At 36.4% G+C, this 14,681-nt stretch overlaps 1 protein-coding gene across 5 annotated transcripts in view; it reads left to right on the top strand.

Moving 5' to 3' along the window:
- RNF13 (ring finger protein 13) overlaps positions 1–14,681 on the top strand; it is a 204,884-nt gene that overhangs the window by 67,418 nt on the left and 122,785 nt on the right. For 4 of the 5 annotated variants that reach the window (XM_059391746.1, XM_059391745.1, XM_059391743.1 and 1 more), the window contains 2 exons: positions 7,551–7,680; positions 12,836–12,916. In XM_059391746.1, coding sequence (XP_059247729.1) covers positions 7,567–7,680; positions 12,836–12,916 — 195 coding nt within the window. In that variant the 5' untranslated portion in view covers positions 7,551–7,566. The remainder of the gene's footprint in view (positions 1–7,550; positions 7,681–12,835; positions 12,917–14,681) is intronic. The other variant, XM_059391747.1, reaches the window with a different exon arrangement.

The raw sequence follows: 14,681 nt of genomic DNA, 5'->3' as shown, positions 1-14,681 counted from the left end.
AATGCATTTCCATTTGTAAAATGAAGGTTTAATTTTGTAATTTTGTGTAGATGAATTGTATAGTACTGTCACAGATTTAAATGTGAGGTTAAGATTTACTGTGATGCTTGGGGACATTTTTAATTTTTAAATTTTAAATTTTGCAAATACCAGACGAGTATTAGAGGAGTAACTGGCATCTTTGCTCTGTTCGGCCATACAGATGATAATCATCATCATCATCATCATCATACAGATGATAATAATAACAGATAATAATAACAACAACAACAGATAATAACAACAAGAACACGTGCCAGCCAGGGTGCTCAGGTTTTGTAAAACAAGGCTAAGAGAAAAGTAACAATCAAGGGTTGATTCTCTGAAAACATCAACAAAATTAATAAACCTTTAGCTAGATTTAAGGAATAAAGGAAGGCTCAACTAAAATCAGACATGAAAGCTGAAACATTATTACCAATTTTACAGAAATGAAAAGGATTATGAAAGAATACTATGAACAACTGTAAAGCAGTAAAATTGGATAACTTAGTTGACATGGAACACACTACATATCAAGACCGAATCATAAATAGAAAATCTGAATATATTATACGACTAGTAAGGAGATCAAATCAATATTAATAACCTCCCAAGCAAGAAAAGCTCAGGACCAGATGGCTTCACTGGTGAAGTCTACCAAATATTTTAAAAAAAAAAAATTTTACCAATCCTTCTTAAACTCTTCCAGAAAGTTGAAGAGGAGATACTCCCTAGCTCATTATATAAGACCAGCATTATTCTGAATCCAAAGCCAGACAAAGGTACTGCAAGAAAACTACAGACCAGTATTTCTTATGAATATTGATGCAAAAATCCTTGATTCTAGCAAACCAAATTAAATAGCGCCATGACAAGTCATGTGCTTGTTGACATGACCTGTCAAGCAGTAGGCATAATTAGATATGATCAGAGATTGTGGTGATGGCTCTACCTCTAAGGAATTTGCTTGGTAGTTCCCAAGAATTTCCAGCATATTCTCTACTATATACTTCCTTTGAAGAAATGCAGCCTTATTCTGATTATAAGAATACTTACAATGAATATGGAGTCATGTTCTATTTTTGATAATTATCGAGAAAGAGAGAGAAGAAAGAGAGCGGGGAAAGCTAGGGAAAGGGCGAGAGAGGGTGGGATGGGAGAAAAGAGGTAGGTATTTGTAACTAGCAAGATTTTGTTACCAAAAAACCCAAGTTCAGCTGCTTGTTGCTTGAAAAACCAATACTTAAGAGACAAGTTTTGATTGGAAAGGAGTATGATTGTGATGAACACTGGGTGTTGTGTGTTAAGTGATGAATCACTTCTGTACCTAAAACTTACATTGCACTGTATGTTAACTAGCTGGAATTTAAGTTTTTTGAAATATTTATTTCAGAGAGAAAGAGCGAGTGAGTGAGCTTATGAAAGCTGGGGTGGGGAGGGTGGGAGAGGGATAAGCAGACTTCGTGTTGAGCATGGAGGCCTGATGTGGGCCTCTATCTTCGGACCTTAAGGTCATGATTTGAGCTGAAATCAGGAGTGTCTACTTAAGTGTCTACTTAACCAACAGAGCCACTCAGGCACTCCACTAGCTGGAATTTAAATTAAAAGCTTGGAAAAAGGGGTGCCTGGGTGGCTCTTTGGTTAAGAGTCTGCCTTCGGCTCCAGTCATGAACCCAGGGTCCTGGGATCCAGCTCCACGTCTGGCTCCCCACTGAGCGGGGAGTCTGCTTCTCCCTTTCCCTCTACCCTTCTCTACCATTCATGCTCTCTTACTCTCTCTCAAATAACTAAATAAAATCTTAAAAAAAAAAAAAAAAAAAGCTTGGGGATGGGGGAGAAAAAGAATGAGCTTTGTTCAGGACACCCACCACTTGGGGAGTGTGTCCACAGCCTTGGGAAGGCTGACTCTTGTCCAAAAACCAACTCTGAGGTTTCTGCCTGGCCCAAAGATTTTTAAAGGAACTTTAGGGCAATTAATCAGTAAAAGGGGAGTACAGTGGACTATAACACTTCTTGATTGTGTGCAGCTACAGACATTGTGGTACCTGGAGGTTATATACTGGTGCCTGGGTTGGGGGTGGCGTAGTGGGGGCAGGTTCTATAAAAGGGTTTAGTTCCCTATGCATGATCTATAGATATACCAAGAAAGGTTTAATCACCCAGGCTAAAGGTGCTTCCTAAAACTTAGACTACTTGGTTGGCCAGAGGGGCCAAGGTGGTGGTTTCAATTTTATTAGAAGGCTTTTCTGTATGCTCTTTCTAAACATAGTTCTAAAGAAATGTCCTCATTAAAATTGTGTTCTATTTGGGGGTAATAAATTCACAACAAACAATGATTTATTGAATTCTGTTATAGAGGCTGTAGTAGTTAATTCAAAAACCAGAGGCTGATGAGAATTTTAATGGGAAAGAAAGGTATAATACCCACTCTGTGTGAACAGTGAGAGGTTCTGGTTGACCTTAACATTTTCAGTAAATGATTGGGCATAACCTGACACCAGGTCCCACTAGCTTTGTAGAAGAATACAGACTGGGGACGTAGCATATCAACATATATCTTCACTGAGAACCTTACATTCATCCAGGTGCAGCTTTTATACTCAACTAAGTATACAGGATGGTGACATATAAGCATGTGTGGGTATATATCAAAGCGGCACAGGAAAGTCTCCTGGAGGAAAGGAACCATTTTTTTGGTAATAGTCCATGAATAGCTTCCAGATTTCGGTAAGGGTCACACTTATTTCAAGAATGTTTCAGGGAATGTTTTTGTTTTGGTGACAAACTTTTATAATTAACTTATAGTTTTTCCACTTGTCATACTTTTCATAAATTAGGAAGTCCTTTTTATAATAAATGTTGCTTAATAATACAATTTGACAGTTTATATCTTAACCCAGTAATTTAAGTGCTACGAGAAAGCATTGAAGAATTTAAGCTTATTAACCTTTCTCTCTGGAAGACTTCTTGGAGATTTGTGTGATTTTGTTTGTGTGTGTGTGATTTTTTTTTTTTTTGAGAATATGTGTTAATAACCATGGATTTTTTTTTTTTTTTACAGAAATGGTGCATATTTACAAGTAAAATTTTGCACAAGATAGCATAGAAGTCTTAGTTTTCTCCTAAGTTTTCCTTGAAGATAGTGGGGGTGTATTTTAAATTTCTGGATAACATCAATGAAGATAGCTGGTGATAGCAGGGTGCATTCTTAGAAGTTGTGAGTTGATCAGATCAAGGATACCTGTTGGACTACTCAGGAATAAAATTGTTTAGGTTGGACAGACTCTGAAGATTTTAGATTTTTTGCTGCTACTTGGTCTTCCTGCCTTCCCCCCACATTGATGTCAAAATTCTTTTCTTTCTTGACTTCTGTGAAATTAATCTTTCTCTGGGCCCTTAAATTTAGATATTCTTCACTTTTCTTTAACCCTCTTCTCTTTTTAATTTTTGGTTTTACATTAAGATCACTTTAGTTATCTATCACCCATTTGCTGATGATTCCTAAATCTCTTTATGGTTTGGTTAGAACTCCTGACTTCTGTTTATCACTATCTGTTTACATGTCCACCAGAGTATTTCACAAACATTAAGTGAAAAAAATTCCCAAATTGTACTCACCTCCACTAACTGTAGTTCTCCTTTACTATTTCCTCTTTTGTCTTTTGGCAGCACCACCCAAATTGTCTTCTTCCTATATTCCACAGCTGTTAAGTCCTTATATGTACTTTCGTATTTATTCCAGAGTTGTCTTTTTAAATCCTAAATAATCTGCTTTCACAGATGAAGTAATTATTTTGTCTCAAAATCATACTGTTAGTATGTGTTAGTACTAATAACATAAACCTGGGTCTGTCAAATACTGGATCTCCTATTTCTTGCCACAGTTATAATACTGCTACTCACTTCTATGAACTTAAAAAAACTAGGGGTGTGTCTATAAGGTTTAATTACAAGAGTATTGCAGAGTTTATAATGGTAAAAAAGAATTTCCAACAATAGAAATTCCATTAAATCAATTATAGCACATTCACATTCACATGGAATGACATGTTGTCATTATATAAACCAGTAGTTTTCATTTTGTATAAACAGTCATATGTGGAAATCCAATGTATGAAATACATTTAAAAAAATGTTTGTTTAGAAGGCATAGAAGCTCCAGAGGGCCTCCTGGACTGCTCTCTGCAGTGGTTCTCCAGGAGATGTTATGGTACAGGGTTTGAAATTTTTAATTTTTTCAAGTATAGTTTAATGAAGGAAGAAAATATTCACAATAAATGAACTGAAAAGAATACATTTAACAAAACAAGGGGCGCTGGGTCGCTCAGTGGGGTAAGCCTCTGCCTTCGGCTCAGGTCATGATCCCAGCTCCTGGGATCTAGCCCTGCATCAGGCTCTCTGTTCAGCAGGGAGCCTACTTTCCCCGCTCTCTCTGCCTGCCTCTCTGCCTACTTGTGATCTCTGACAAATAAACAAAAATAAACTTAAAAAAATATATATTTAACAAAACAACATGTACATTTCATATATCCCCAATTTTGCCAAATATATATTTTAATGTACATGTAACTAAAAGAATGAAAGTTTTATACATCAAAATATAGACACTAGTTATTCCTTAATTTGGTGATAGAGTGATTTAATTTTTTTGTACATTTTCTACGATGAACAAGAACAGTTTTGTAAATAGACTATAAAAACTCCAGAATGTGTTTTTTTTAAAAAGGCAATAAAAGCAAAAATAAGTATAACCAATCTCACTGCATATTTTTAAATATACACCTATGCAAACCCTCTCTTCCAGCCCTCTCCTCCCTTTCATATCCAGAGTAAAAGAAGAAAACAATCTAGTGACTGTTGTGCTATGAGCATTGGTTTGATGCCCTTGAGTACCTCTTTAAGCATAGGATCATTACCTTTTGAACATCAACCTTGATTATTGATGTTATTGTTCATTGGCATTTAGAGTGTGGCTTTTGGAAGCTGCTGGGGTTTGAAACCCAGCTGTACCATTATTCCTTGTTTGACCTTGAGTAAGTTACCTACCAATGCCCAAGTTTTCCCCATCTATGAAAAGGGAGATGTTAGGTTTAGATGAGTTTAACTTGATAATGTGCTTAGAGAGATGCCGGACACTTAGTCATCAGTAATAGTTGTTGTAGTACCTTTAGAGTTATTTTTCCTCTAAACTCTTTTTCCCTCTCCTTATTCCCAAAGTTGACTGGGAATTCCAGAACTTTACAAAGAAAATCATAGTTCTTACGCAGATTAACTTTCTCAAACAGGTTGGTAGTCAACATTCTGCACATTTATTCTTTCTAACAAGGTTTAGTAGTAACCATACCTTATTTTATGGGGATTTGCACATTTTTTATGGTATGATTTCTGGCCAGAAATTATCTAGGGTTGTTGTGTTGGGGGTCTCTAAGACTACTGCAAGTTTAGTGATTTACTAGAAGCACTTACAGGACTTAGCATCTGGTTGTACTCATAACGATTTATTACAGTGAAAGAATACAAAGCAAAATCAGCAAAGGGATAAAGTCCAGAGGAGACTGGATGTAAGCTTTTAAGAGTCCTCTCTCAATGGAGTCATATAAGATATGCTAAATTCCTCAGTACTAAGTTATGACAACATATGTGAAATGTCTACCAGGGAAGCTCAGTGCCCAGAGTTTCTACTGGGGACTGTTCTGTAGGCACCCTCTGCCTAGCATGTTCAAAATTTCAGATTCCCATAAAGAAAATGTGTTTGCTACATAACCACTGCAGAGTTCAGACATAAGGAGCCGTTCTTATCGGGGCTGATGAGAACCCTCCTGAAATCTAGTTCTCAGATGCCCATGAAGGGCCAACCCTGCAAGCAGGTTTTTCTAAGGATAGCAGCCTCAGGCCTGCTATGTTAATTCTTCTCTGCACAGAGGTATATTTATATATTTTACCTAAGAAACTAATATCAACAAATCTATATTTTAAAAAAATTTATAGACTTAATTCACACACCATAGGAATTACCCATTTAAAGTGATCAGCATAATGATTTTTAAACAATTTTTTCAGAGAGCGAGCACAAGCAAGGGAGAGCAGCAGGCTGAGAGGGACAGAAGATGTGGGGCTTAATCCCAGCCCCCTGGGGTCATGACCTGAGCCAGAGGCAGGCTTTAAACCGACGGAGCCACCCAGGTGTCCCAGCACAGTGATTTTTCATATATTTATGGAGTTTTGCAACCATCAGCACAATCTAAATTTGCATGACCCCCAAAAGAAACCCCATAACCATGGGCAGTCATTCCCCATTCCTAGCTGCCTATCACCCCTCCCTTGACTCCTACCTGCAGCCCCCAGGCAACCACTAATGTACTTTCTGTCTCTGTGGAATAGAGCTATACATTGGACATATTTTCAGCTTTATTTCTTCTTTGATCTTTAATGGCTTTGTAAGAAGGTAGTTCAAGAATTATTCAGAAGTATTTCTCTTTCAATGTGTGTCAAAGACTCACAGTTTGAGTCTGCATGGTATCCTCCAAATACAGAGCCATATCAATAGTAATCATTATCAAAATTGGTATTACTTGAGTTGGTGGCATTTAATGAAATAATTCATTATAAATGTTCTTGTCTTTGCAAACTTTGATCTGATCTTTTTTTTTTTTTAAAGATCTTATTTATTTACTTGACACACAGAGAGATATCACAAGTAGGCAGAGAGGCAGGCAGAGAGAGAGAGGGAAGCAGGCTCCCTGCTGAGAAGAGAGCCCAAATGTGGGGCTTGATCCCAAGACCCAGAGATCATGACCTGAGCTGAAGGCAGCGGCTTAACCCACTGAGCCACCCAGGCGCCCTGTTCTGATCTTTAAAAAAATATGTTATACCAATAGTTGAGGGCCTACCAAGAGAATTTTAATACTTATTACTTGGTTATTGTTTAGTCCTTAATGGGATCTTTTTGCTGCAGGATAAGGACTCATGTAGAAAATTGGATGAGGTTGGAAAATGTAACTGCACTATTGTCATTAGGATGTAGAGAGGGAAAAAAGTATATATTAAGAGGGAAAGGGCAACACATATTAATTTATAATACATGGCTATTTTTTTTTTACATTCTCTGAAGTGGGTACAATATGCAAGAATAAATAAATTTACATGAGAAGTTGTTATATTCAAAGAAGTATAAAAATCCCTTAAAATTGTAAAAATTATGAAGTGTTTTTAAGTCCTTATTTAGATTGAAATCTAGTTCCCTTCATAACAGAGTTAGTAGACAAGCTGTACTACACTCTGAGCACTGTGGGAGGACATTTGTTCTGTGGTTAGAACACAGAACTTAGTCACCATGAGTTATGTAGTTGTTGACTAACTTTGGGTGTTTACCTAAATGTCCACATCTGTGTAAATTTGAAATAGGCCCAATTTTCATTTTAACCCATGTTTATAGTTAAGATATTTTTGGACATTAGGAATTAATATGTGAAATGACTTGTTTTCAAGGACAAAGTACCAGAGCTCATTGTTACTTACTTCTCTTCCAGGTGATTTTACAGCGAGATGTTGCTCTCCATAGGGATGCTCATGCTGTCAGCCACGCAAGTCTATACCATCTTGACTGTCCAGCTCTTTGCATTCTTAAACCTACTACCTGTAGAAGCAGACATTTTAGCAGTAAGTACAGTAAAATTTATTCATGTCTAAAAAACATCCTTCAGAGAAAAGCTTTTAAAAAATCCTAAATGATATTTACCCATGAACATACAGGCCTGTACACATAGTTGTTACTTGAAAGTTTAGGACCTTACCCATCTTCGTATTGCTTAATATCTAATGTGAGATCTCACAAACAATAGGAACCTGATAAATGTTGCTCCTGTACACTCTCAGGAGTGCTCAAGCACACATGTGTCTACATGCTGTGTGTTTGTGTAGAATCTTACTGTTTTTGTCCTTGGTAATTAGCATATCACTAATGACCTTGATAATGATATTTTTAAAAAATTATATAAGATGCTTATAGAAAATTTCAAGCTTGGATTAACATTAATGAGAATGGAAGCACAACAATCTTTTGAGAAAAATTTTTACAGGGGCGCCTGGGTGGCTCAGTAGGTTAAAGCCTCTTCCTTCAGCTCAGGTCATGATCCCAGGGTCCTGGGATTGAGCCCCACATCCGGCTGTCTGCTCAGCAGGGAGCCTGCTTTCTCCTCTCTCTCTGCCTGCCTCTCTGCCTACTTGTGATCTCTGTCAAGTGAATAAAATCTTAAAAAAAAGTTTTTATAGAAGATTATTCCTCGGGGCACCTGGGTGGCTCAGTGGGTTAAAGTCTCTGCTTTCAGCTCAGGTCATAATCCCGGGGTCCTGGGATTGAGCCCCGAATCCCTGCTCAGCCGGGAGCCTGCTTCCTCCTCTCTCTCTGCCTGCCTCTCTGCCTACTTGTGACCTCTCCCTCTCTCTCTCTCTCTCTCTGTCAAAAAAATAAATATCTTAAAAAAAAAAAAAAAGATTTTTCCTCAAAACTTTAGTGGTTCTTTCTAGATTGTCTTACTGTCCTCTACCCTGGGAAGTTTATATTTTCTGTGAAGCCAGAAAAGGAAGAATTGTGTGTGTGTGTGTGTATGTGTGTGTATGTATATCTGTACTCTAGGTACTATGCTAAAGATTTATTATTTTTAATTTCTGGGTACAAGTGATTTGCTTAATGACAATAGGTCATTCTAGAAACAGAAGGGCTAGAATTGTTGTGACCAGAGCTTCATGTGGTCTTCAGCCTTGTCTCTGTATATTGTGGTTTTAGGGGAAATGTCTAGGATGATTGCAGAATTTGGGAGAGCCAGGCTGGTTTCTATATCCTAACTTTTGAATCATAGCAACTCTAATTCCTATAAACTTTCTCACCCTTGTTACCCTCTTTAGTAGGGAACTAGTTGATTTAGATTTTTTCTGGAATAGTCTAGATGGAGTAAAAGTAGAACCTTTAAGGACTAAGAGTCCATTGACTTGCAAATTTTCCTCTAAATTGGTCCCCAAAGTCCTTGGAATATTCTTGGGATGACTTTTGAAATGAAGTAGAGGATTTATGGACTGATCAGGGAATGAAGTTTTCTGTGTGTCCCTTTTCTCCTTGGATTTCTTGCATATTCTCCCCTCCCCTTTCTCTCTTATTTGTAACATCTGACACTCCTTGTTTTCCTTCTTTTCTTTTTACCTGAAGTGGATTGTTATTTTGAGGTTCAGCTTTGATGGGTTAAATAAGTTTCAGTGGCCTGCTCTGAGAGCTTAAGCAGCTTTGTGATCCTAATCAAATTACTTAGCCACTCTAAGTACTTCAGTTTCTTTATTTGTAAACTGGTATGATGTGGTGATAATTAAGATAAACCGCTTAGAATAGTATCTAATAGTAAATGTTTTATCTTTTTTATCTTCATTATAATTATCGTTCTCCTCATCCTTCACCCACTACCTCTAGTAGTGTATGAAACTGCCTGAGGTGGTTTTTTTTTCTTTTTAATGTAGACACAAAATAAAAATATTAGGTATGGAAGTACAGTCAGTCTTTGCCAGCAGTGTTCCATGTGTTTTAGGCAAGTAAATGTGTGGAATATATGTTGATATCATCTAGGAAGGAACCATCTGCATCGGAGCTGCTTAAATGGGGGTCTTTATGTTGACACTAAAGGATAGAAGGCTGATGATGTCGAAATAGCTAGAGGAGAGTAGATTGTGAAGGCATGTAACTAGTAAAAAGGGGAACTAAATATCAAGGCAGAGGAACTTGATGTGGTAACACAAGCATTAAAAGGAAGTGAATCAAGAGCCAGAAAATGTTAGCTTTCCCTTTTAATTGAATAAAAGCATCCTGAAATTGAGTGTGTAGTATTGCACATTTAAATAAGTTGGGCATTAGGTTGGTCCATTTTGGACTGGTATTAGGATACTGCTTTTGAAAAGATAAAATTCAGATGCTTTTATTTTTGGCCGTTGAATTTTGTGGCCAATCTGTAAAATGAGGATGATAAAACAGTTTCCAACTTTATAGGGTGTTTTTAAAGATTGAATAAGTGAACACCTGTCTGGTGTATAGCGTGATAACATAAATGCTCAATAATTGTTAGCATTTGTTACTTTCTAAATTAAATTAAACCTTCTGTTAAGGCTGCTATTGAAGGAGAAACTTGGTTAAGAAAAGACCTTTTCAAAAGAGGTAGATTAAAACTGTCATGTGGCAATAACCGGATGGGATTCCAGAAAGGAATACTTTTATTTTCCGCTTCAAGAATTTTAACAGTAAGCATTCTTTAATTTCATGAGCAGCAGTCCACTGTCTAATACTGAAAAGCACTTTTGTGCTAAAGATGTTTGTTTATCTTGTTCATGATAGGAATATTATTATTTTTCTTTTTTTTTTAAGATTTTATTTATTTAGTCATAACAAAGAGAAGGAAGACAGGGAGAGGGATAAGCCAGCTCCCCACTGAGTAAGGAGCCTGATATGGGGCTCGATTCCAGGACCCTGAGATCAGGACCTGAGCCGAAGGCAGATACTTAACCACCTGAGCCACCCAGTTGCCCTGGAGTATCTTTTTCTTTTTAAACAATGTGATTTTAAGAGTCATTGTGAGACAATCTGTGTTTTGCTCTTAAGGAAAGATGAAGCAATTTCAAAATGGGTCTCACTCAGTAACAAAACTTATTCCAAGTCCCAGTGTTGCAAGTATTGTTGTTCAAGGTAGACATTTTATTTCTGAAATTTTAGCCAAAAAAGTGAGACTCCTCAGTAATAGGAAGTGATTTAAAAAAAAAAAATTCTTAGTACAGTTGTAGATTTTCCGTTTCCTGATTTTAAAAGTACAATTTTTAAAAAAGTACTGCCTGCACACATTTGTGCTTTTCCTTTGGTCTGTGTTGATCTAGATCAGTTTCTTTATTTTACAGTAGTGTCTTTGGTCTTGGAACAATTAAGACTTTCTCAAGTTTAACACTTGAGTCAATTAGAGACAGGTGTTTTAATTAAGAGATTAAATGACACATCATGATAATAGATATAAAAAGCCCTTGGTGACTCTAAAGCACTTTGTAAACTATAGAGCACTCTCTAAGTATAAGTTATTGTTACAGTAGGAACATACCCTGAATTACTATTGGCTTCCAAGTATACTACCAGGTGATTATCCCAGAGGTAACAGAATAGTTAGGTTCAGTGACCAAATTCATATGCTCGAATCCCACATTGTATTGAATTAATTACAAACGTACAATGAGAAGTGCCATTAAAGAATGGCTGTGTTAAGACACTCAGGGTAATATTCAAGTGAAATGCCAGAACCATACCACCCAAATCCTGTATTACCCGGTTTGTCCAGTCTCTCTCAATTCTGCATCAGCTTTCTCTGGTCACAGTGTGGTTGCTGTGACATGAGTTGAGGATGAGCAAGGGGAATTGGCAGATGAAAGGTTTTCAGATCCAAAATTCGCTCTATTGGAGAGACTCAAGATATTTACGTATTGAACATCTTGAGCACAGCTATAGCTTGCTATTAACCCGCAGAGCTATTTTTCTCCTTGTCTCTGGCAGATGACACTTGAATTTAGAATGGGTATCACCAGTGGGCATTTGATTGAGGGGTGACAAAGCTCTCAATCTGGATTTGTAACCTAATCCTTTGTGAATATTTAAAGTTTGGTTGATCTTTTGTACTATCCTTTTCTAGCTATACGTAATACTCTCGCTTTGTTCCATACATTTTACCTATCTGCAAAACGATGTGTTCTGTTGTTCTCTTTCGGCCTACTATTTGTGAAAAGCTATCTTCACTTCTAATACATTATGTAAGCTTTGCCTGTATTTCAGAAGTTACTTGTTTATTATGTTTGCTTAGTTTCGTCTATCTTCCTTGTTTCTCTTTTCTGTATAGCAGATAGAACCATCTTAAATTATACAGCACACTCACTTGTCAATTATCATTAGTATTATGTTCTACAATGACAGAGAACCCTTGCTTTGTTTGGCTCTGTTTTGGTAGGAAACTGATAAATACTATGGCATAGGAATCTATACCTATAAGGAAGGGGAAAGTTGATTGTGAATGCCTTCAGTTCTCTATATGGATATGTTTCATTGTGTTTCCTCCTTTCATTGTTTAGCTCTAGATGAAAATGTCCAGATTATATAGAAAAGATCATTTCTTAAAAATTATTTGATGCTTCTTCTTAGTCTGGGGAAAAGTCATCTTTTGTAGCTAGGGCCAGAAATTTTGTGTATCTCTTCTATTAAATAAGACCATTTGGAGAAAGTCAAATGGAATTCCTATTGGAAAATAATCTGTTTAGAAAATTCCTTGCTAGGGGCCTGGGTGGTTTAGTTGGTTAAGGGGCTGCCTTCAGCTCAGGTCATGATCCTGCAGCCCTGGGATCAAGTCCCAAATCAGTCTCCCAGCTCCATTGGAAGTCTGCTTCTCCCTCTGACCTTCCCCTCTCTCATGCGCTCACCCTCTCTCTCAAATAAATGAGATCTTAAAAAAAAAAATTCTTGCTAGGGAACTGTGGGAGAAACTCAGAAAGCAGTAGGTAGTTTAATGTTATAAGATTGCTGCTGTTTAATAAGAATTTTGTGAAATCAGAATCTAAGCAGTTGTATATGTAGTAAATTGTATACATTCCTTGCCATTTTAGTAGATGTACATTTATAAAGTTGATTTAATTGTGTTAAGATGTGATAGTGGATAAAAATTGCGGAAATGACAACTTAAATAAAAACAAAAACATTTTGTTTTTAATGTTATGTGTAAATTGATTGTAACTTGATTATTTTTAATTTTATATTTAGTATAATTTTGAAAATGCATCTCAGACATTTGATGACCTTCCAGCAAGATTTGGTTATAGACTTCCAGCTGAAGGTTTAAAGGTAAGCAAATAGTAATATGCAGTAAAAGCACAAGGTATTTAGTAAGGTCATTTTTATTGCTCTTTGTTTAAAGAATGAAAATATTTCTTACCATTACCATAAAATCCACACATATTCATTTATAAATGGTTCAGACTATTCAAAAGGTATAAAGAAGAAAATGAAAATCACCTTATGATTGTATCATTCTGAACAAGCCACTGTTAACATTTTGGTATGTATTTCAGACCTGTTTTCTAAGCTATGTACTGTGTGTTGGGGGTGTGTGTGTGTTTATAGATATGTGTATGCATGTATTATATTACGTAAGTGTTTACTTATATAATGAATTTTTATTTTAACACTAAATAGAAACATGCTACTTAGTTTCCAGGTCTTATCACTTAATTCTCAATCCAGAACATCTTTTCATGGTATTAGAGAAGAATCTTTTTATTTGGAATGGCTGGCTGGTTTTGCAATATCATGAAATACTATGGATTTTTGAACATTTATTTGTTTAATTTTTCATGTGGATTTTTAGGTTGTCCAGTTTTTGCTTTTATGAATAGTGCTACAGTGAGTGTCTCCTTTTTTGTGTAGTTGTCTATTTGCATAGGGTACATTTCCAAATTTAGAACAGTTTTGTATATGGAATACATGTTTAAAATTTTGTCATATATTCCAGGTTGCCCTTTGAATGTTTGGGACAATTTAGAATCCTACCAGTAGTGTCTGAGACTTTTTTCCCCACTCCCTCTTTAACACTAGATATTACCAAATTTAGTGAATTGATAAACTCTAATGAGCTTGAACATCTTAGTTTTTTGCTGTTTGTGTTTGAACGTGTGTATATGTGAGAGTGAATTGCCTGTTAATGCTCTTTGCCCATTTTTATTTTATTTTCTTGAAAGTTTTTTTTTTTTTTTTTTTTTTTTTTAAATCTGAGGGAGAGTGTGTGTACACAAGCAGGGGTTGAGGGGTAGAGGGGTAGAGAGGGAGAAGGGAAGCTGAGTAGGGAGCCTGAAGAGGAGCTCGGTTTCAGGACTCTGGGATCATGACCTGTGCTGAAGGCAGACGCTTAACTGACTGAACCACCCAGGGGCCCCTCTCTGTCCATTTTTAAATTCAAATGTCTGTTTTTACTGATTTTTTTCTTTCTTTCTTTCTTTTTTTTTTTTTTTTAAAGATTTATTTATTTATTTGACAGAGCGAGAGATTACAAGTAGACAGGCAGGCAGAGAGAGAGGGTGAAGCAAGCTCCCCGCTGAGCAGAGAGCCTGATGTGGGCCCCAATCCCGGGACCCTAAGATCATGACCGGAGCTGAAGGTAGAAGCCTAACCCATTGAGCCACCCAGGCACCCTGTTTTTACTGATTTCTAAGATTTTACTGATTTATTTTTATACTGGAAAAATTAATCTAGTATTTGCTGTATCATATGTGCTTCAGGTCATTTTTTTCTGGTTTGTCCTTCATCTTTTAACTTTAAGGTTTCAGTAGTTTTGTTTATGTAGTTAGAAATTACTGTGCTTTCCTTCTACATCTGGGGTCATGGTTAGAATGTCCTTCCCCATTACAAGGTGAAGTTTTTATGTTATGTAAGTTAGAATATGAAATTGTGTGTAGGTACCACAGAATGTTTTCAGGCTGTTTTTTCTTAAAATTCCATAAAACTATTATTGTCATTTAGGATGGCAGACACCTTTGGGAGGGGCATATTAGTTTTTAATTTTTTGAAGATTTTTTTTTTTTTTTTTTTTTTTTTAAAGATTTTATTTATTTAT

The sequence above is a fragment of the Mustela nigripes genome, chromosome 2 (assembly GCF_022355385.1).
Source record: "Mustela nigripes isolate SB6536 chromosome 2, MUSNIG.SB6536, whole genome shotgun sequence".
In the NCBI taxonomy this organism is placed as follows: domain Eukaryota; kingdom Metazoa; phylum Chordata; class Mammalia; order Carnivora; family Mustelidae; genus Mustela; species Mustela nigripes.
This window is presented reverse-complemented; position numbering and strand designations above follow the sequence as displayed.